Raw genomic sequence first — 20,842 nt, 5'->3', positions numbered from 1 at the left:
CTCAAATATGTTACAACAAACGCAATTATTGACAATTAGTAAAGTGTAATTATTAAATTAAACTCAATTATTTACAATATTGTCATATTAATTGAATGAAATTTAGCTCTTATACTTTTTAACTAACAACCCTTAAATTTCATCCCAGATTGAAGGTGCTGGGGTGGATGTCAAATAGCTAACAAAATATTGGGACATATTTTGTATTGGAGAATGCAGCTATGGAAAGAATGGAGTTCATGGAAAGGGTATGTTTTTAAAAAAATATTTACTATCTGATCATTGCATGAAAGGTGTGATAAGTCAAGAGCCCTTTTACGTATCAAAAGTCACTGAAATCTGCTAAAAAATCTGGTATTTTTGTATCTGATTTTCTGTGAACAATTTTTTTGGGAATTATTGTTGGTACAATTAACTTACATATACTCAAAGAATTAAATTATGCACCAACTGTCTGTTAAACATTATTCCATAACCATTTATATACAGATAGCAGAATAAATAGTTTCTTCAACTATAATACCTAAAATACACAATGCAACGAACATTTTTTTCCAAACCCATCACATATTTTAGAGGGTTAAAATTTCAAAACTCTATGAAACAAGATTTTATATACAAAATAATTTACAATGTCTATATATGCATGCTAAATCAATGCACAAAGTATTGTGCAAAAATAAAATACAATGTGGCAAGTAAGACAATATGCACATCCTTTGTTATATCATTCTTGGAGCTAGCACTTGATTTCTGTCGGGTTGTTTTCTCATCTGTTGAACTTCCTTAAGATATTAGAATGTTGATAATTCATTATTATACTCAGGAAAAACAGTTAAGGATTGATATATGAATGGTTTAAATTTAATACCTTCTGTTGGAGTTTGGCTAACTGAGCTTGCTGTCGATTTGTCTGCATTCACCTCTGTTGTGTACGTTGCTGTGGATTTTCTGAGGGTGATTGCTGTGGATTTGCCTGGCTTGATTGCTGCAGGTTTGGTTGGTTTTGTTGTCATCTCGCCTATGTCACAATCATAATAATGCATGGTTTATAAGTTTACTGATTGTATTTCAGATGGTATTTGGGTGTGTATAGCTTGCAAGCTAGAGTGGAAGTTTTCCTCTGTTCTATTCTAGTAATCTATCAATTATATTTAATAATTCCATCCTCCCATACAATGAATGCTGACTGACCTGCATACAATGCTTCCACTGTTATTTTTTTGTGTATTACATGGATGCCTTGAGGTTTAAAACAATCTGAAGTTGGGAAAAAGTCAAGCATCAGTCTGCAATCTTTGATGCATCTTTCTCCACTCATCACAGTGATATTGACTTCCTTATCATTGCTTGACAACTTGCAAGTTTTATTGCTTGTATCATTGTCATCAAAATCAACAGTACATATCTCTTCTGTCTTGTTATTATCATGTACAGCTTTCAGTGCGACATGTGTGTATGTTACTTTGATTTCTTGTGCTTGAAATTGTACAAACAAGCCCGCATCTTTTTGGATGTATTTTTTGCAATGCTTTATTTCACATTTGCCTGCAATCATTAGGAAACAAAAAAGTTAGTTATAATATATTTCATGTCAAGCTATGAACATTTGTAAAGTCATTTCCTTCATTGCTATATGTGAATACCTTTGTCAAAGTGTACAGAGGTAATGTTTCTTTCATCATTTGATGCTTTTCCAACTGCAAAATAAGGCAACAAATTAACTTTACAGGAGAATTACCAAAAGGTATCTAGATTTTGTTTCAAGAAATGTTAATATCTTTCAAATCTAGTTGATCTAGTTGCATATATTAGCTAAGTTAGAAAAAACGCTGACCTTTGGCAGTTAAAAATATGATACATATCATGTTGAGCAGGATTTCTGTTATCTAAACAATTTACGAAAATATGCATAGTTTTAATTTGGAGCATATTTAAAAAAAAAATGCTGCTCTGTCAGAGCTAGCGCGGGGGAATTCCTCATAGTAATAGGGAAACCCCCAGTTTTAGAAGTTACTCAAGGCTGGAATGTGCTGCATTGAAGGCTGTCATTCATAACTTATTTCCTGACTGTGTTCTATACTGCCCAGTATGTTATGCTTGTATTACGAATATGACACTAGTATGTTATAAGATTTCACGTGTTTGCTAGAAATGTTTTAGCAAACGTCTGGATTGTCTGGAGTACTATACCCCGACATTTCTCACAGAAGAAATCTTGATCGTGAGGGCATTAAATTACTCTAAATGCACTACATTAATTAAACAACATGAAACAAAACCTATACCTGCTAGGCTGTCTATTAGTTTTATACACCAAAACACTAGTAAATCACAATGTTTATACGCTACCAATTTTGTTACTCCTTTATATTAGTGAGGCATGAACTTTGGACTAAGATACTATAATTATAATATTTATAATATCTATATATCGTACGTGCGTAATCAAAATTTCTTTACGATTAAAAAAGTCTATATTAATTAAGTCAAAGATGAAAAAAATATACTTGCTAGAATCTACATAATCTATCAGCCTAGCTGGTGTCCCCAGGTAGCATAAATCTCATCTGTTGATGTAGGCCAATATAACAGCATGGCGCTCTCTGTGAAAACATGCGTTCATCGTATAATAAGGTTTCTAAATATTCTAGTAGCCAGCCAATAAGATATATGAAAGTAATTTTAGTGCTTTACCTTCATCTTGATTAGTGTTGTTGTAGTGTAGTTGTAATAAAATCTATCTGTTCCTTGTGCCGTGTTAAGCTAAACGATTCTATCAAAAAATTGCTGACAAATCTGACGCAAGAGTGCATGTTTAGAATTCTCGCATCTCACATTCTTCAAGTATCTTAAATTACTAGAGGTCAATCTAAAACGTACGAGAGATGGTTCAGAAGAGCAGAGAATATTGCTTTTTCATAGCAGTCAGTGTAAATTACAACCATAAATGTTGCAAAGTATGTAAGTCTCTAAAATGTTGCTATATGATGGGCGGTGATTTCTCTTTAATCTAATACGTCACAACATTATCGTTTAGAACAACTTTAAATAATATTATCAGTCCATAAGAACAACATTTAAACATAAACTGTATACATTATAATAACAATTTATTTAAAAATAAATAATACATGAAATTAACATACTTAACTAGAATGAACTATATTGCAATTTTAACTGGTCCTAAAACAGCATTCCGTAAGCTGACTTGTTTTATGACAATAAAACAAATTGTGTTCAATGACGAACGTGTCCAAGAAATCTTAGAAACAGAACACTGGAAATTAGAATACTAGATTATAAAAAGAACGCTAGAAATTAGCCACGCTAAACTGTTCAAGTTCGGTTTTAGCTCTTGAGTCTGGTTAGCTCATTTCTAAAACATTGAAGATGGCGGTATAGAGCTCAGAATGATCAACCGTCTTGTTGTGGTGTCCGGTCTTATTCAGTGGCATGCAACGTCCAAATATATGCTTCGGTGTCGTTTCTTTAATATGCTCGTATTCATTATTTTAAAAATTCAACCATGTCAGATTAATCACTGTGAAAATTAGTGGTGCGCAAATCATAGGTGACAGAAGACTTGAGGTGGATGAGGAAGAATTTCTCAAACGATTTGTGTCTTGTGTTGGAGTTGCATTTGGTTTTCGTGTAACATTTGAAGTGGTTTCAGAGGGATTGGTAGTTATTGGCTGAGTTTGATTTATCGTTAGTAAAAACATTTGTTTGGTTGATCCATCAGTGGTATCCCGCGAAGAAAACTGAATGTAAAATTTGCATCCTTTTCTAATGGTCTTATTCACGGAATCATTGTATTCAATCGTGAACTGGCAAGCGTCATGTGTATGGCCTGTATGCACAATCTCGGCGGAGTCGCATCTCCTCGTTTCCTGTTGTTTACGTACAAGACAAATGTCCACAGTTTTATCGCAATCTTTTTTACAGGCTGTCGACACGTTGTAAGAGATATTCCACTGTCTTTTTACTCCATCTGGGATGGTCTTCTCTTGGTATATTTGAGTCAAACTCATTACAAGAACTGCAAGGTAATCATCAAAATATCTAATCTTAGTAATCGATATCTTATCTGATGGGTGTGTTCAACGACACTATTTCTATATATTTACCTTGCTTAGCTTGAGAAATTGGAATGTTGACTTTATATCCAATGAGTCTTTTTTTCAGATCCGGTCGTGTAAGCCAATATTCTCCTTCAAGACTGCAATGCATTCGTTTGATTACTAATTCACGCTCTTTTACTATATCAAACGTCGCGGTATCTTCGATGTAATGCATCCATGGTGATGACCTATTTGTTCTTCGTATACGACAGACAGTCGTGTTTTTGCCATTTATGATTTGCATCCAAATCATTTCATTTGCACTGTCACTATCTCGCAGGTTACCAACAAAAAGAATAACTCTCCCGCCTTCATTAACTGGTTTTTCTGTATAAATTCGAAAGTAAATCGGTAAACTGCTCACCAATCAAAACTCAAGTCACGCTCTCAAGTCAAATATCCTTTGAATATACTTACCCATAATCTCTGTAGCAAATACCATCTCAATCATCTGCATGGCAATTATGATTGAGAGAAAAAACGACTTCATCTGACTCAAAGCCATATCAGTTTGACTCACCGCCTAGCTGCATAAGTGAAAGTTGTTTAGTTAGCAATTTCTTATCGGGTAAAATTTCCATTCTACCAACCCTACTTGACCAAGCTTATACAATTCCCTAGCTTGTATGAGTAGATAAATTTATTTGATAAATCCAAGCGCTAGAAGAAGAAGAAAAAATCGCTTGTAGAGCCTAGCTTTAACGCTCCCTTTACATTTGCGATTTTTGCTGCGATTTTATTAGTGCAACGGGCGAGTAATTACTAATCAGCTACGAATGCTCAGATGAAACATTAGTAACTAATTCATTGATTTACTTCTTTATTAAACTTTAGTAACTAATTCACCTTAACTATAATTAAACATTAGTAACTAGTTCACTGATTTACTTCTTTAATAAGGCCTTCCCTCAGACTTGGAACTGTAGAACACGATGTCCAAATAAACGAGATGTCAAATTTTCTATCTTATCGGTAGTTATTAAATCACGCAACCTACCTGTGATGGGTCTTGTATAACCACAGTTTATATGTATGGCACAACTTTGATGCTCCCTTCAAACTGCAAAGGACGAAGAATGCCCAATTTTTTTTATACGCAATTTAGGGGATTACCCTTGCTAGATAGATGCTTACAGAAGCAATTTTCGAACAATGGTCAGTATAAATGAGTCCTTGAAATATTGCTTTACAAGTATTAAAATACAGGCGTTCAAAAAGCTAGTCTTTGAAATTCCAAAAAAGGCACATGTCTTTTTATCAAGAATCAAAACTCGGCAGTGTCGTCGCCAGCATCGATAAGTTGGGTGGACATATTCATATATTCATGCTCACAGACCCGTTAAAACAATCAATTTGAATAAAAATGATAATATAAAACGCGAATATATGAATAAGTCCCCCCCCACTTGTCAAACTGGCGACGCCACTGAAACTCGCTCTCTGCCAGTGGCGTACGGCAGACGATAATGGGGGGGGGGGGCACATATTCATATATTCATGTTAACAGAACCTGTAAAGAAAATGGATTTGAAAACAATCAAACTTTATGAACCTGGACCTGGTACATTGATTGATATGAACGAGCTTAATTGAAATAAAACAGAACCAATGTGTGCTTATTTGCTGATTTTAGTAACTAAACAAACGTCCAATAACGCAGAAGAAATCCGATTTCCTTACTGTTCTTAATAAATCTCGAAATCCAATCTATATAATCTTCTTCAGAACAAAACTAATCTGTAATCCTAAATCCAAAGCCTGTGATTAATTAACAAAATGGCGGAGTCGCGAGGAAAACAACGACAGAATGAATCAGGTTCATTTTTTTGTTTTTTTTACCTTACTGTTAATTAGGTAATTATACATCTAGGCTAAACATTGCCAGTATATGTCGTACACACAGATGCAGATGAAAAAATAAAGCTTGCTGTAAAACGGAAGGCTGAAATAGGCAGCGGTGTAAATCATGAAAAAAGCTCGCCAGCGAAAATGAAGTTTGGGATCACTTCGAGCAAAGGATCAACCAGTGGGATATCGATAAAAGTTGGTCAGCTTGTGAGTTTTAATACTATCATGCTATATATAGTATTTATCTTGAATATTTGTGAATTTGTTAAAATACCTTAACCTTTAATTAAACTGCAATAAATAATTAAACTATTCAAATTATTATTATAGAGTAATGTAACATTCCAATGCATGGTGTGTCCAAGGTATTTGGCTCTAATGTTTTATGTTTTCTCTAGAAATCTACAGAGAGCAATAAACATAAGGTTGATATAATCTCCAAGCCAAAGAAAGGTTCAGTTGCAGCTGCATTCAAGGAAGAGGTGTTTCCAGAATATCTTTTATATTAGGATGCTGCTCTCTCAAACATTTAAAATGCTTGCTGAAATATCTGCAGAGTTTTCTGGTGTCCATTTTCATAGAATACAATTCCTCATCAACCATTTTCTGGTTCTTTTGCTGGTTTTTTAAAAGTTCGGCCTTTTTGATGACCAGTTGAAAGAATATGCAGTGAAAATGTTTTTGATATTGCAGAGTGATGAAGAAGAGGAGATCCCTAAGGAGGCAAAAATGCGTATGCGAAATCTAGGAAAGTATGTCTCCATTCTGGTTATTTCTCTTGAAATATACGCAATGTATGTTTTCTTCTACAATACAAGACACTGACAGGTTCTTTTGATTTATTTAGAGACACAGTAACATCATCCGGACCTAACTCTTTCAATAAAGGAAAGCAAGGATTCACAAATTTTAACAAAGTCCGGGAGAAAGAGATGAAGCTTACAAAACACTAGTGTTTGTTCCCAAAGCAAAGTATTTGATAGAGATGATGTTCTATTCTTTAGAGAAGGTTTATATACAACTCACATGCATCCTAATATTTGACATATAGGCTGCCTATGTCACTTAATATGATGTCATCCATTACCAACATCCCCTGTTCAAAAATGGAAGCAGTTCTGTCCAACATAATTGCATAAGAGGGATTAGGGAAGGTAGCTTAATACAGGCAAAATACGAATAAAACTAATTAGAACATCAATTAGAACTGTACATATTCTCCTTGATTATCACCTCTTTTATTTAATTAATTAACACATTTACAACATTTCTAATGGCTGAATAATAATGTTGCTGACAAATGACATTTTTTGATCGTTTTCTTTGAGGTCACCGACGAAATTTTGAGTTGCATAGTGGAAACACTAATAATTTAAATGACTTCAAAATATTTATAATTGCAAGTTGCAACATCCTGTGTTTGAAATGGCTGACAGTTTGAAGAGTTTTTTGTCATTTATTCATGCTTCTTCGTCTCATTTCTCGGCCATGTTGACTGCTACGTTAAAAGTATTGCTTCCTGTCTGTATAACATGTAATATAGTCATTATTATCTCTCATTATTTTGCCTTGGGAACAAGAAATCCTGTCATGGCAGGTGGAAAAGGTAAACTGTCAAAGATACTCAGAATTTTATCCACCAAAGTTGGCAGCTATCATCCAACTATCTGGACTTTTGGGGGACATCTTCAAACAATATGTGGAGACCTCTTTAGAGGGCGGCCTCATGTTGAGTATGTTAGAGAGGATATACCCACCCCAGATGGAGGTGTTCTTCACCTGGACTGGAACTCTAACACTGATGATGATATGAAACTGGAGCATGTCCGACAAGCAGAAGTTGATGACAAAGAGACTGATCAATATGATGAAGATTTGCTGGGAGGTAAAAACAAAGTACAGAACATTGTGATTATAATTCCTGGACTGACAGGCAGTTCACAATCAGGATATGTTCTACAGTTTGTAGATGATGCTATTAATCTGGGTTATCGTGCAGTTGTGTTGAATCATAGAGGTATTACACAGTGTCCAGTAACGTATCGCTTCTCGTGTGCAGCAAACAGTGACGACTTGCAGTTAGCAATTGGACATATTCACAAACAATACCCCAATAGTCGTATCTGTGCCATTGGTGTTTCACTTGGTGGGATCATTGCAACTAATTATTTGATCAAAATGAGTTCATCAAAACAGGAGTCTGGATTACTTGCTGCATTTGTCATCTCTGTACCGTATGATTCATTTAAGGCTTCAGCATCCCTTGAGCGCCCTGTTCCCTGCTTTCTTTTCAATCGATTCCTAACAAGAAAACTACAAAGAATGTTTGTCAGAAATAAAAAGGCTTTGAACCAAAATGGAATTGATGTTCCAGAAGAGCACTCATCTGCTGCAGCGAAAGCTAATACAATCCGTGAATTTGATGCTGCAGTTATTGCGCCAATGTTTGGCTATAAGGATGTGGATCATTATTACCATGCATCATCAATTGTTGAAAAACCATTTGAGTGTATCCAGACACCATTGCTATGTCTTAGTGCTGATGATGATCCATTTTCGCCTGCTGAGCAGGTGCCAACAGAAAGGATGAAAAACTGTGACAATGTTGCATTACTGCTCACTCATACAGGAGGTCATGTTGGGTTTCTTGAAGGACTCCTTCCTATAGGGCGTGGATACATGGATAGAGTTTACAAGGAATTTATAAAGGCAGCATTTGATGAGTTGTAACAATCATTCTTGTAACAATTAATTGCTAATCTACACAATTTTGACCTATTTGTCTCAAATTAATAATATATTGCAAGTTATTGCAATGTTAATCATATATGACTAATATCAATCAGCACTTTCTGTTAACAGTAAAAATGGTCTAAGATTTGTAACTATAAGTTGTAATATCATATCATTAAATTTTTATTTGAAGTTGTGTGATTGATTGATGATTACTGCCAATTACAACCCCAGAGCATCACTGGAAACTCTCACCTTTTTGACCAAAATTGCGTTTGTAATTTCTCAAGTTTCAAAAAATATAACATGTCCAGTTAATACTAAAAAAATGTCCAGTTTTAAAAAAATGTCCAGTTAATACTAATTCAGCACATGAAACAGTTGCGTTAAATTGTTTATTTGTCTGATTAGAACAAGTGCTTATGTACATAAAATTGAAACATTGTGCTGTGAACTACGATAATCAGTGCTAATTAGTAATTTGAAACATTTTAATAGTCTTCGTTTCGAAGTTTCGTGCAGTTCTCTTAGGAGAAAATAATTACTCTACGTCATATTCAACTACTTTATATCCCATAATTTTTACATTTTCTGTAAGCTAAAACTTCAGCAAGTTTTGCATTATACCAGATGGTAGCTATTAAATTCGTAGAAATGTACAACTTCAAGGAACAATATGAATAAGTTACACTAAATCCTCACTCTTAGCAATCCAATGCAAATAACAATTACCCCATATTCCCATGAAAATCGCAGATATTACTATATAGTACTATATATAGTTACTATATTTACTATATATAGTTATAAACTATAAGTCTAACGGTGATATTTTAAAACATTACACCTAAATTTCTACTAAACTTAAAGTGCAATATAAAACAGATCCCTGTTTACTGTGAAGACTAATGGTGCTCTTCGCTACGAAGTATAGCATCCTTATGAATAAGGATGGTTATATTAAAAGCCTAAAATAACTAATATACCATACAGTGCTTGAATATCACCTTAAATGTGGTTAGTTTGTGTTAAAAATCTTAGTTAGATCTTGTGCGTAGAAGTGTTTTTACAACAGCGTGCAAAGGTGCAAAAGGAGGTTCAAGTTAAACTATAATGTATCTAAACTTTTTTACACTTGGTTCTGTAACCAAGTTGATCTGGGATTGCACCAGTTCACGTAGTAAGGAGATGAAACCAAATCTTGATCGTAAACACAATATCCGTAGCTTGGTAGTGCTCGGAATGGAAACGCAGTTCTAACTGGATTGCATACCTCCGTGGGGCTCAAACAAAACGTGGGTGTTGGCGGGTCGTTTTCTGAAGACACCTTTTGATAGCTGCCTGCGAATTTTTGCCAGTATCCTTGCGGGTGGATGAGATGTGCAGGCTGGGAATAAGCTGGTGGATGGATAGCCGCAGGGGAGTATTGGATATTACCTGCAGTGTTGTCTAATTCGCTCTTGAGAGATGGCTTTCTTGAATCTGGTGTTTTCGTTTTTCGTCTTCTTGGTCGGTATTTATAGTCAGGGTGGTCTTCCAGTAGTTTGGCCGTCAGACGCTTGGCTTCCTTTACGTAAGGTCTCTTCTCTTTATCGCTGAGTTTCCTCCAGGCTTCGCCTAACATTTTGCTGATGACGGCATTGTTAATACCTGGAAACAAAATGATTGGTTTTAGCTGATACTGCCGGCAATCTAGGGTCGGAGTTTCTTCAACGAGAATTAGGACACCTCTCGCGATTTTATCAGAACTAATGATAGCATTTCTTTGTATTCTACATTGTGTTTTGTGAGGCGTCTCGAAAAATCTTGTGATCTAAATTTCCGTGTTGGTTGAGAGGAATATCACGTCGCAAATCTAATTACATTTTACTTTACCACGCTAATTCATTCGGTCCAAAAGTTACTATCATTACGAACAGTCGAACCGTGTTAAGTCCTTAATTTTGCGGCACTTAACTATAATTTGCGACTTTTACTTTGCTATATTGATAGCGATACAAAGACAATTATCAGAGGAGGTATTTCATTGATAACACACGAAAATTGACAGAAGAATCACGAATATTAAAGCATTGTCTTCTTGCAAAAGCGCTAAGGATGGATTCCGGTCCAATATAGAAAAATCATTTAAGTTTGAAGATTTGAATGACACGTAAGATAGCGGATCGCAGCGAAATGCAACTCTTCAATCTTTCCTGAGGCGATCTATGCTAGGAACATGGAGTTTCAATCAGGTCTTTAATAAGGGGAATCATACAAAATCACGAATCATAAGGGGATAGGGGATACGTGATTGATTACAAAAGCAGCTCTTGCACCAGCAAGTTGTATAATGATGGTGAAGTAATGTTATAAATTTGGAACGATATGAGAGAGATTAGGTATTTTGCACCGTCATTTACGACCAGCAATATACTGCAGTCGGCTTTTCAAGATTTCCCTATTTCGTAAGTACGAAATTCCTATTTCGTTATCACGAAATGTGTCGGAAAACATTCCACCCTACAAAACACATCCTGTCTTCTCAAAGTCTTTACAATTTTCTCTGACACTGCCAGAAAACTTCGGCCCCATATAAGGAGATGCTGTCTAAATAAGGTCTGGCTAGTATTTCTTACCTGGATTTTTCTTTAAAATCTCGCATCTTTTCTCTCGACTCCAGAGCATAAAACAATTCATAGGTCTTTTGATGTGCATGTCTCTTTCAGCCATGATGCTTTCAGGATTCTTGTATAAAGTTTTCGTGTTCAGAGGTGTACAGCCTCTTAGTCTAAGGTAATGCGGTATTTTGTGGTAAACCAAATGTGTTTGCACAACACTAGTTCCTGTATTCTGGAAATTGGTTTCCTGTAATTTTCGACTTTCAAAAGTCGGATTGCTGTTGTGAGAGTTTGGTTGAATGAAGACTTCTAGACCTGCTAGCTTGTTGTTCCTTCAGACGTCGTGATGAAATGACTGAGTCACCGAGTTGGTTATTATTATTAAGTAATACCACTCCCTGCTGAGAGACTGAAGATAAATTTACCACCATTGAAAAGCTTTGGATACAATGACGATTGAATAAAGCAAAACGCATTCCCAGCGTGATATCAATAAAGGAATGGCACTAAAACATCAAAACTTAACATTCTTTTAGTTTTAATCTTCAAAACATTAGTTGATCATTATGTTGAATTTCTCCACTACTCTAATCTATCTTTCGGAATCAAAAGTGTGAGTCTACGGCCATTTGGTGACACGTGTTTTCCAAGTTGTAACTCTTAGCAGTATTTTTCATACACAACTAAACAAGGACAGCAAAACAACGTTAGTGCTGATGGACCGGAAACTTTCCCACGGTGAAGTAATAACACAATTTAGCTACCAAATATCAACCAAAATCCCAGTATCACCCCCTATCTAGCATACACAGGCCTTCACGTCTAATCCTGGACGTGAAAACTGTTGTAAAACTGTAAAACACGATGAAATTCCTTTAGTCATGTGATGCTTATTCAAAGCGGAGTGTGGTATATAATTTGCAAGAGATTAAAGGTCTCGCAGACAAAGCACCTACGCATTCTGACGACAAGTCCGATATTTCTTTATAAGTCATAACAAGCACACTGCCGCCTTTCCCACCTCCTAAAAATACAATTCTTTCTTTGTAGATTGAAACTAGCACTTAGCTATAATTGTAGCCGGATAAACCACATCCGAAGCTTGGGCGGCTTCGTAAGTGCAGGTAAAAAAAACGAGTCAATTACATATTACTAAAATAAACTTTTCTCATAAGAATTATATAATGATTGTCTTAAAAAACAACCAAAATATAGCACTTAGTTGTGAAGATAAATTTCACTTTAATGTTTTCTTTTCAATGCACCAAGCTGTTAAAAGTAAAATTTTTGCGCTGAATAAGACGTACACCTGTCCTATTATATAAAATATTTAATTGTTACCAACCAGGCTATTGTAGCGGTGAGCTCAAGCACTGCGTGTGGTGAGAATTACAAAAGACAGATTGTGTTTCACCACACAATGCTTTGGTATGCGTGTGAAGATTGTATTCAAAATATACCATATTAAATAGTTTTAGTTTCAAGTATATTTAACTAAATTCTATACACCACACCATATTAAATAGTTTTGACATAAAAGGTATATGCCTCCATTCTTACAGGAACATTCCTAGTCTTTCACTTGTTGCAATTATGAGATAATTTAGGTTCCATTCTTTATCAGCTCTGTACTCGATCTTGAGCTAAAAAAAACAGCGACAAATTATATAATATGACCAAATCTTTAACAAAACTAGTTCAATTTCACGTTTTCCTTTTAGTTAATATCCCTAAGACCGTCTTGTCGTACTCACTAATCGATAAAACTTTCTATTCGGGAGAAATTCAACTCTATGTTAAAACAATCGATGCTTTTTGTCATAATATGGGAACAAACAATAAAAAGGTGGAACGTTAATTCAACTATGCCTATGTACAGAAGCCAGAACTGGGGTATATTTTATAAGTTAGGTATCCTAAGTTTGCATGCAAGATATAATATTTTCGCCAATTTTCCCTTTGGAAAACCTCTCTCAGTTTAATTTGTAGCGAGATATAATCTGACTGCAGAACAAAGACATTCTTTTAAAACGATCACTTCACAATCGTAGCACAATTTGCTTACTCATGAGTATCTAAAAAGACAATACCTCGAAACCTTTCATTATAGAACTGAAATCTCTCCCACGATGGAGAAGTTGTAACATTTTAACAATAATTCTTTTATAACTTTGCTTATTCAATAATTGAACGATGATGTTTGGCGAGGAATGACAATTGTCACGTTCTAACACAAAATTAGAATAAAATATAAGTGTTTTACATCAATTCCTGGCTTGTAACTGCCAGAGTTAATTGGCAACTTGCAGTAAGCCTGCAAGACATGTACGTTACTCCTAATTCATCTACGTTACTCCTAATTCATCTTTTATTTTTCAATTCACTTTTTTTTATATCATAGTTCTAGTGGTTGCTGGACAATAAATATTTTATCTATTTCTAACAAATCAAAGACAGTATTGGTGAAGATAGTTGTGTTTTTATAAATATATTTTTATGGTTGACGTCGTTTCTAAAATGCAACGTACGTGTGTTCACACAGTCTATTCCAAAGAATAGTCGCAATTGACGCGCTAAAAATATTTATAATTGCTTGTAAGATAATTCCAACTTATTGTATGCATCGGAAATTGGCTGGGAAAACGTAACTTATGAAATTCACAATGCTCAAACCCGATGGCGACTTGCAGTAGACATGTTAATCAACTCAACTAGATTTATAATAAATCCATGCAGACAGACTGCTTGGGACTAATGTGACATGAATGTATGCGTGTGTTTAGTAAGCTATCCTGTTTTAATGAAACTTTCTTGAGCCATAGGCGTGGCCCACATTCTGAGGATTACTATGATCTTTCAATATCCTTGTTTCATGCGGCAACTTTTAAACAAACAAGTTTGGTCTTGTCTTCTTGTCTTTGGTCTTGTCAACCAGGCGAACATCTTAGTTCGCTCTCGTTCTGTTGTAGAGGCAATGAAAAGCAACCACTACTACAGTTGGTTCATTTTTCATTGGATCCTTAATTACCTTCCAGTTCATTTTTGTCATCAGTGATTCGCAAAAATATTATCTGAGGTTGAAGAATTGTAGTATGGACTCCGAGCAGTGAAATTCAGTGTAGCATTTTACTCTGTAAACATTCTAAAACTACGCTACAGCATTTCTCAAGCTGTCGGCTTTCTTCACTGCCCGTTGGTAATGCTCTCACAGGTGCGCGCACGTCTTTATTCAAATCGCTTCTCCTTAATCTTAGCCGACATGGAAATCAAGATTAACCAAAATAACATCTCCTACTTCTTGAAAGAGTATCTTTCATTTTGCTGACGCCAGACAGTGTTGTGAGATGAAGAAGCTAAACAGGAAACACACTCAGGGACTCAACGCTATAAATTTTGATTTTGTTTTTCCTGTGACTGCTGCAGACAATGTTAACAAAGACAACAGTTTTGCAACTGATAAACTATTTTTACAAGTATGGCTCTAGTTATTCAACTGTCTAATGACGGATTGTTATCCCAGATCGTACAATGTTACTATGAGATTTAATCAGCTGTACTGGATATTTGTAAAGTCGGTGAGGAGTTCAAACTAAAGCCATTTAATTTTCATTATACATTGGAATTCTTCCACTTCAGCATTCTGTCTGTGTTCTCACGACTCTTAGACCTGATTGTTCACAGCATTGTTTTGAAAACAATCAAATATTTAACGCCGAACAGAGCAAAGAGCGTGAGAAAAGACATCTCATTCCTTATCTGATCAGGAGCGTGACCGGCGTCTAGAGTATTCTAGCGTTGTACAGAACATTTAACAGTATTTACGTCAAGTCACAGCACGCGATCAAACACACACCTTTGCATCTAGTCCCTTAACTAGAACATCTGAATATTTTCCACTCTTTCTTTCTTTCTTTCTCTCTTCCAACTGGAGTGTCTGACGCAAACAACACAGTAAAGTGGTAGATAGTAATTATACCACAGGCTTCTTGTCTTGTGTTTCAATGTTGAACAACAACCATTTCACCTTTAGCTATTGCTAATGAAATAGTGGACTTTGCTTTGATAATTCTCGCTAAAAGGACTTCTTTTATTGATCTTTAACATGCTGGACTTGAATTGCCTAATATGTTTTTCTCCGATGAATGATGATAGGGTCTGTAAACTTTGTTCTGAAATTAATATCGTTATTAAAACTTTGTTCAGCTACACAACCACTATTATACAAAATAGTACCAGTATGAAAAAACATTGATTGAATTCAAGGAAATGTCACGATCTCTAAAAGAAGTGCCATCCAGTCAGTCATGCTAATGTATCTTCACTTGTATAACAGTGTTTATCTCTAAGATATCGTGTGCGATTTAGACAGCTTTTAAGAAGTTAAAAAGAAATTCTTTCTCTTAAACAGCATGGTGTTATGATTATTCATTAAAATTTTATCTGACAAGCTGCTACACTCCAAGGAGGGCGTGCCTAGCTGGGAGGCTAAAGTATTTCATTTCCATCAATGTTATTTTGAACCCCCCATGTCCTCAATTTATTCGACACAAGATTGGTGTAATTTTAAGCACTGGTTTAGATCACTAATTGTAGAATTATCCGACCGTAATGGTGGCTCAAAGGTGTACCATTTACCAGACATTTCTACCATAAATTTTATGAAGATCTTTACGAATTCGTGCACGCTAATGTGCCACCTTCGTACTTTTGTCAAAATTTTTGATAGATTGTCATCAATCTCGTGCTAAAAGCCCCTCCCTTTTGACATTTTTGTCATCCTTCCCAGCATTCAAAAGTCGCACGATATTTTGGTTAAACAACCATTTTAATTCCGTTATTTGTGCGAGATATTTGCGTGTACCCACGAAGGTTGAAAGCTCGCACCCAGACTTCTTCGCCACCACAGATTATTTTAAATAAATAAATAAATATTCAGTACTTCAGACTATCAAGAATTTTTTGAACCATGTCTTTAAAATAGATATAATCAGCACTCAATATAAGACCTTGATAACCAAGTATGGAAGGAAACTTCTCAAATCCTGGATATTTCTCTATCGATATTTTTGAAGAGGGAAGAAGAGAAATTATTAAATGGAGCGAAAAAAGAAGATCAAGACGAACAGGTGTTCATGGAACGTTGTATAAAATTACAAAACTATTCATAACGAGATCGGTAAGTAACTTAATTGACATTAGAAGCAATTTGATTTCAATTTGGAATCAAATTGTTTCAATCTTTGTTTTAATCTTTCATTCTAAAGATCGAGGCAAAATGATTGATTATTATGAATAAGATATAGATGGCATATCAAATATTGTCCATTACATTTATTATTAGTATTTGTAATTTGTTTTTAATGTATGCAATCTTTGTTATTTCATGAATTATTTACTGATATATCTATGTAACAATATTTCTTCATTGTTGTAATAAATGAGCAGAAATGATTATATTGAACATGTCTGATGATAACCTACTCACTATTCAAGTGTGTTACAAGCACTTTTTTATACATATTGATATGAGCTTTTAATCCCTATCTATAATTATTTTTATATGCTTTCATTAATAATTTATTATCTGTCTGAATGAAAACAGTAATCATATTATATAGTATTATTTCAAATCCTCTTGTGTTCTAAGGAATTATTAGGTTTAACCACCTTTCAATTGACATGTGACACTGACAAGTAATCCAATGTCTGCATTATTAGTCAGTTTGCTGAAATAATATATATTTTTTCCTAGCTTGTTCGAAGTTTCATGCATAATCTGAGTGTTGTAGTTGCATTTCAAATGATATTAGCAGGTTTGATTTTTCTCTTTCTCAATTACAGTTATGATTATAAAGTAATTTACCAAAGCATATGGAAAAACCTTTTTATTTTTATCTTTTAGCAATATGTACATATTCCTGTGTAAAATTAGGTAAGTTACACCCAAATGCTCATAACTTCTAACACTGAGAAAAACATTACATTCTTCTTATGAACATATGTTTTGACTTTTAAGGATTGGAAATGGATGTTCATATGAGTTTGTTTGTCTCTCCAATTGTCTTTCCACTGGCTTTCTCTATAAATGGTGAGCTTTGGTTAATCTAATTTTGAAATATCAGTAATATTCATGATGAAATTTTTACATGTTTCTTTGGTCAGCAAACTATCAACGTCGTGAATCAGTGTTGGAGGACTTGGCTATGTTCAAATCATCCTCTTCGATATTGTTTTTTTGCCACAGAGATTGGATCAAAGCTGCAGGTATGTTTACAAAAAGCAGAGCTTGAGGTTTCTGATTTTAGCTCACTTTATGCAATTTTGAAAATTAATGCTTTAATATCTCTCTTGCAGAGCTTCCCATTGATTTGTTAAAAACCTTGTCAAATAAGCTGAAGTTCCTTGTGATTAATATTCGAGAATATTTATTAACAGAAGATGTTGAGAAAAGAAAGTACATACTTCAGGTAGTGGGCTACGGAACATAATTGTGGGATTTGTGGTTAAGCTATTCTCTACCAGTACATTATAATCAACTGATGTCAGATTGATGTATTGCAAGTCAATTTCAGTCAAGCAACAACTGGTTCTCAAAACAAGCTGACGTAATTAATGTCATTTTTTAGGCAATTTATGAAGATCTTAGTGATATAGCGCAACTGAATGATAAAATACGGACTTCTCGTATGAAAAGTAGCTCACCATTATGTGCGCGTATCATTCACTGTCATAAGTAAGTTAATTTGCTATATTCCTATTTAATAAGGCTTCACTAAGAGTGAATAAAGATGTAAACTTTTTGATAAAATAGCGTTCCTTAGTTCTACAGCTAACTGAGTTTTTTTATTAGTCTAATGTGCTGGTCGTTTGAAAGACTCCGGGTGATCCGTGAATACAACTCGCCTCGGTCCTTACGAGCTTTTACCAAAGTATTCATCTTCCTAATGCCGCTTCTGCTGTCTCCATATTATGTGTTCAGTGGTCGTCAAACTAAGAGCTCATGGACTCCATATTTCATCAGTGTAATGGTCTCGTTCCTATTTGGTTCACTACAATCTGTGCAGGATAAACTTGATGATCCTTTTGATGGTATTGGGGAAGACGATGTGAAACTGGGCCAGGTAGAAATTTATTAATTTTCCAGCCATTAGTGTTTCCTTTTTGAAATTCAACCCACAAGACTTAACGTATCAGCATTGTTACATTACAGCTTGATGATTGGACAACTCAATCCCTTCTTACGAACAGAACTGTGACAGTCGGACGTTTTACTGTCACGACAACAACAGCTCAAGCAGAGCAAAGCAGAAATACTTCACCAGTTCCACCTGTAGATCAACATGATGAACCTGGAACTCCAAAGAGGACTCGTCACGCAAGCCTCATTGATGTCGGATCACCAAAAGGTCTTCGCCGAATCCTCTCCCGAAAGAGCGAACGTCGTATAGGTAGGCTGATTTGGAACTGATATCGTCAATTCCTAAATGTCTTTATTCCATCGTAATACTCTGACTTGTTACCTTGTTACCTACTGTGACTTATTACCTTTGCACATTAAGGTCGAAGACCCACTTCAGTTGGATTAGGCGAGTCTGAATTCACAGATCAACTTGAGGCTCGTTGTCATGGTATTGCCTCAAAACTAGAGGGACTGTCTGGCACGAGTATTATACTCCCGGGGAAAAGGACTCCCTATGTTCCGTATGAATATCAAGGATCAAAACCTATTGAAGAAGAAACGCAAGAAACTTTTCGACCTGGCGAAGATCACTTATTTGATCCTGTTAACGGTAATGCTGGAAGCGAGATCAAAAAGGAATCTGATTTTCATGGAGACGGTCTGCTTGGTAGGTGTACTTGTGACCTAGCATAAGCCTGTGTTGCTTTGTTGTTTCCAAACTGGTTTAAATTGTTTTTAGCCGTAGTAAGAGAAAGGGAGGAAGAGGTGTCTGACACAACGAGCACATCTGACATTTCACCAGTTTCTGAGAAATTGATTTCGATGAAATCTGATGCAGTGGTTAGACCTGATGATTCCAAGGAAAAACGACCAACAATACTGGGTCTCTTCTCTGCTCCTGAGGAAAACCTCCAGAGTCAGGTAAGGGACCATATTTCTGTTATACCCGAAGAGTCGTCTGACACTGAGGAAGATTCCTCGCGTAAGGTCGAGATTCTCTCGGCGAAAACGGTCGTATTGGGAACCAGCCCTTCTAAGAAACAGTCGGTGTTCTTAGACAATGCTCCCGCGTCTCAAATTGAGGCGGAAAGCGGCCCCGGAACTCTGCAAACTTCATCTAGTACTCGTGAAGTGGAGGAAACTGCTGAGGCTACCACAAGTGAAGATGGCAGCTCTGAAGCGAGAAAGGATGATGCAACCACTGAGAAAGACGTGTTACCAAGACTACGATTTTGTTTACCAGGAAAACATGCAGCAAGGAGTGAGAAAGGAAAGTTGTGGGGACGAAAGCATAAGAAGAAACGCCCTCCTAAAGGGGAGGGTAAAGCAGACATTGAACTACAAGGTACAACATCAATGTCTCCTTTGTTACCACTTCACTCCAGTGACATGGAAGAAAATGCTGACGTCTCGAAACCTCTTGTATCCACGGATGAATCCGATACGGATCAAGTGTTTGCAGATACAGGATCTGGAGCAATGGACTACGATAAAGAAGATTTGGAATATGCGAAACATGGGGGACCTCCTAAGGATGAACAACTTATTGATTCAAATTCTACACCAGTACCCAGGGTGGATGAAGATGATCCAACAGATGACCCAACAGTTGCTGTTGGGGAAGACGAATGGGACTTTGATGTATCAAGTGACAAACCAAGTATAAAGGGAGGTGGCCAGAGTGCAACACGGACAGAAGATGTTACATCATCTGGTAACCAGAGTCAACCTTCGTCAGGCACACTACTAGATACTGCCGGCCCTCGTCCCAGCATCATGGACATTTCAAGTTCCGAAAACAAACTGATTTCTCCAGAACCTGGAGGATCGCGATTCTCTGTTTCCAGGAAGGCTGATGATTCAGAGAATACTAAAGCTTCCAAGCCAAGGAGCTCGCGATTTACTGTCTCTTCATCATAATCTTCCCATAGGGCCTTGTGCAGCTTTTTCTGTTTCAGAGAGTGAGGTTTTCTAGAAAAGTAGAACATTGTTTTTTGTTTTGTTATTTTGAGAGGTTTCCATGAATGCTAGTAACACGTTGATTTCATGCAAGATTCCATTAGGCAAAATGCTTTATTTCATCTTGCATCAAGGATTAGCGCTATAACAATAACACTATAGTGGAGTGAGATATATTTATTAGTAGAAAGTTCATGATCTATTTTGACAGCTGTTTTTTATGCGCAATATTTTTGGAAAAAAGCATTATCTTTGTATAGAAATTATTTATTATTTATCGAAATGCATGTGTATTTGGTACTGCTCAAAACAAATTAAAAAGGCAGACTAAAATTGAGTTTGCATTTTACATTATGGAGAATTCATTTGGAATAAAATAACGAATAAAGAATGTGCAA

At 35.7% G+C, this 20,842-nt stretch overlaps 5 protein-coding genes across 7 annotated transcripts; 3 read left to right on the top strand and 2 right to left on the bottom strand.

Annotated features, from left to right (window-relative positions):
- Positions 1-111: 111 nt before the first annotated feature.
- On the bottom strand, positions 112-5,454 carry LOC114533922. 3 transcript variants are annotated; one of them, XM_028555570.1, is made up of 6 exons: positions 5,122-5,454; positions 1,838-1,889; positions 1,647-1,700; positions 1,195-1,548; positions 872-1,021; positions 112-785 (listed from the first exon to the last, which is right to left on the bottom strand). In XM_028555570.1, exons 2-6 carry the CDS (start codon positions 1,866-1,868, stop codon positions 655-657), a joined length of 720 nt encoding a protein of 239 aa, XP_028411371.1. In that variant the 5' UTR covers positions 1,869-1,889; positions 5,122-5,454; the 3' UTR covers positions 112-654. The 3 variants fall into 3 exon arrangements, with proteins under 3 accessions (XP_028411371.1, XP_028411363.1, XP_028411356.1); XM_028555562.1 differs by lacking the exon at positions 5,122-5,454 and adding an exon at positions 2,698-2,873; XM_028555555.1 differs by lacking the exons at positions 112-785; positions 872-1,021; positions 1,195-1,548; positions 1,647-1,700; positions 1,838-1,889 and adding exons at positions 3,097-4,042; positions 4,131-4,451; positions 4,542-4,651 and having other exon boundaries at positions 5,122-5,314.
- On the top strand, positions 155-20,811 carry LOC114533877. Its single transcript, XM_028555502.1, has 12 exons — positions 155-248; positions 16,287-16,481; positions 17,058-17,118; positions 17,208-17,237; positions 17,322-17,393; positions 17,468-17,569; positions 17,660-17,772; positions 17,932-18,038; positions 18,156-18,426; positions 18,516-18,753; positions 18,865-19,152; positions 19,225-20,811. Exons 2-12 carry the CDS (start codon positions 16,326-16,328, stop codon positions 20,403-20,405), a joined length of 2,619 nt encoding a protein of 872 aa, XP_028411303.1. The 5' UTR covers positions 155-248; positions 16,287-16,325; the 3' UTR covers positions 20,406-20,811.
- On the top strand, positions 5,522-7,256 carry LOC114533991 (PEST proteolytic signal-containing nuclear protein-like). Its single transcript, XM_028555632.1, has 5 exons — positions 5,522-5,940; positions 6,028-6,179; positions 6,371-6,454; positions 6,666-6,724; positions 6,820-7,256. The coding sequence occupies exons 1-5, from the start codon at positions 5,901-5,903 to the stop codon at positions 6,923-6,925; spliced, it is 441 nt and encodes a 146-aa protein (XP_028411433.1). The 5' UTR covers positions 5,522-5,900; the 3' UTR covers positions 6,926-7,256.
- On the top strand, positions 7,333-8,910 carry LOC114533910 (protein ABHD1-like). The gene has a single exon (XM_028555544.1). The coding sequence runs from the start codon at positions 7,398-7,400 to the stop codon at positions 8,700-8,702; it is 1,305 nt and encodes a 434-aa protein (XP_028411345.1). The 5' UTR covers positions 7,333-7,397; the 3' UTR covers positions 8,703-8,910.
- Positions 9,025-12,197, bottom strand: LOC114533982 (transcription factor Sox-10-like). Its single transcript, XM_028555621.1, has 2 exons — positions 11,324-12,197; positions 9,025-10,355 (listed from the first exon to the last, which is right to left on the bottom strand). Exons 1-2 carry the CDS (start codon positions 11,415-11,417, stop codon positions 9,835-9,837), a joined length of 615 nt encoding a protein of 204 aa, XP_028411422.1. The 5' UTR covers positions 11,418-12,197; the 3' UTR covers positions 9,025-9,834.
- Positions 20,812-20,842: the final 31 nt, after the last annotated feature.

Source organism: Dendronephthya gigantea, unplaced genomic scaffold, assembly GCF_004324835.1.
Source record: "Dendronephthya gigantea isolate DGI-Jeju-01 unplaced genomic scaffold, DenGig_1.0 000002F, whole genome shotgun sequence".
Lineage (NCBI taxonomy): Eukaryota > Metazoa > Cnidaria > Anthozoa > Malacalcyonacea > Nephtheidae > Dendronephthya > Dendronephthya gigantea.
The sequence above is the reverse complement of the archived record's forward strand: the minus strand, read 5'-3'. Positions and strand labels throughout refer to the sequence as shown.

Coding starts and splice junctions, on each gene's coding strand:
- LOC114533922 (XM_028555555.1), bottom strand. CDS start 4,629: ATGGCTTTGAGTCAGATGAAGTCGTTTTTTCTCTCAATCATAATTGCC. Junction 4,452..4,541: donor ATTTGCTACAGAGATTATGG/GTAAGTATATTC, acceptor GAATTTATACAG/AAAAACCAGTTAATGAAGGC. Junction 4,043..4,130: donor AATTTCTCAAGCTAAGCAAG/GTAAATATATAG, acceptor ATTACCTTGCAG/TTCTTGTAATGAGTTTGACT.
- LOC114533991 (XM_028555632.1), top strand. CDS start 5,901: ATGGCGGAGTCGCGAGGAAAACAACGACAGAATGAATCAG. Junction 6,455..6,665: donor CAGCTGCATTCAAGGAAGAG/GTGTTTCCAGAA, acceptor TTGATATTGCAG/AGTGATGAAGAAGAGGAGAT. Junction 6,725..6,819: donor CGTATGCGAAATCTAGGAAA/GTATGTCTCCAT, acceptor TGATTTATTTAG/AGACACAGTAACATCATCCG.
- LOC114533910 (XM_028555544.1), top strand. CDS start 7,398: ATGGCTGACAGTTTGAAGAGTTTTTTGTCATTTATTCATGCTTCTTCG.
- LOC114533982 (XM_028555621.1), bottom strand. CDS start 11,417: ATGGCTGAAAGAGACATGCACATCAAAAGACCTATGAATTGTTTTATG. Junction 10,356..11,323: donor GATTTTAAAGAAAAATCCAG/GTAAGAAATACT, acceptor TTTTGTTTCCAG/GTATTAACAATGCCGTCATC.
- LOC114533877 (XM_028555502.1), top strand. CDS start 16,326: ATGGAAGGAAACTTCTCAAATCCTGGATATTTCTCTATCGATATTTTT. Junction 17,238..17,321: donor ATATTCCTGTGTAAAATTAG/GTAAGTTACACC, acceptor TTGACTTTTAAG/GATTGGAAATGGATGTTCAT. Junction 17,773..17,931: donor AAAGAAAGTACATACTTCAG/GTAGTGGGCTAC, acceptor GTCATTTTTTAG/GCAATTTATGAAGATCTTAG.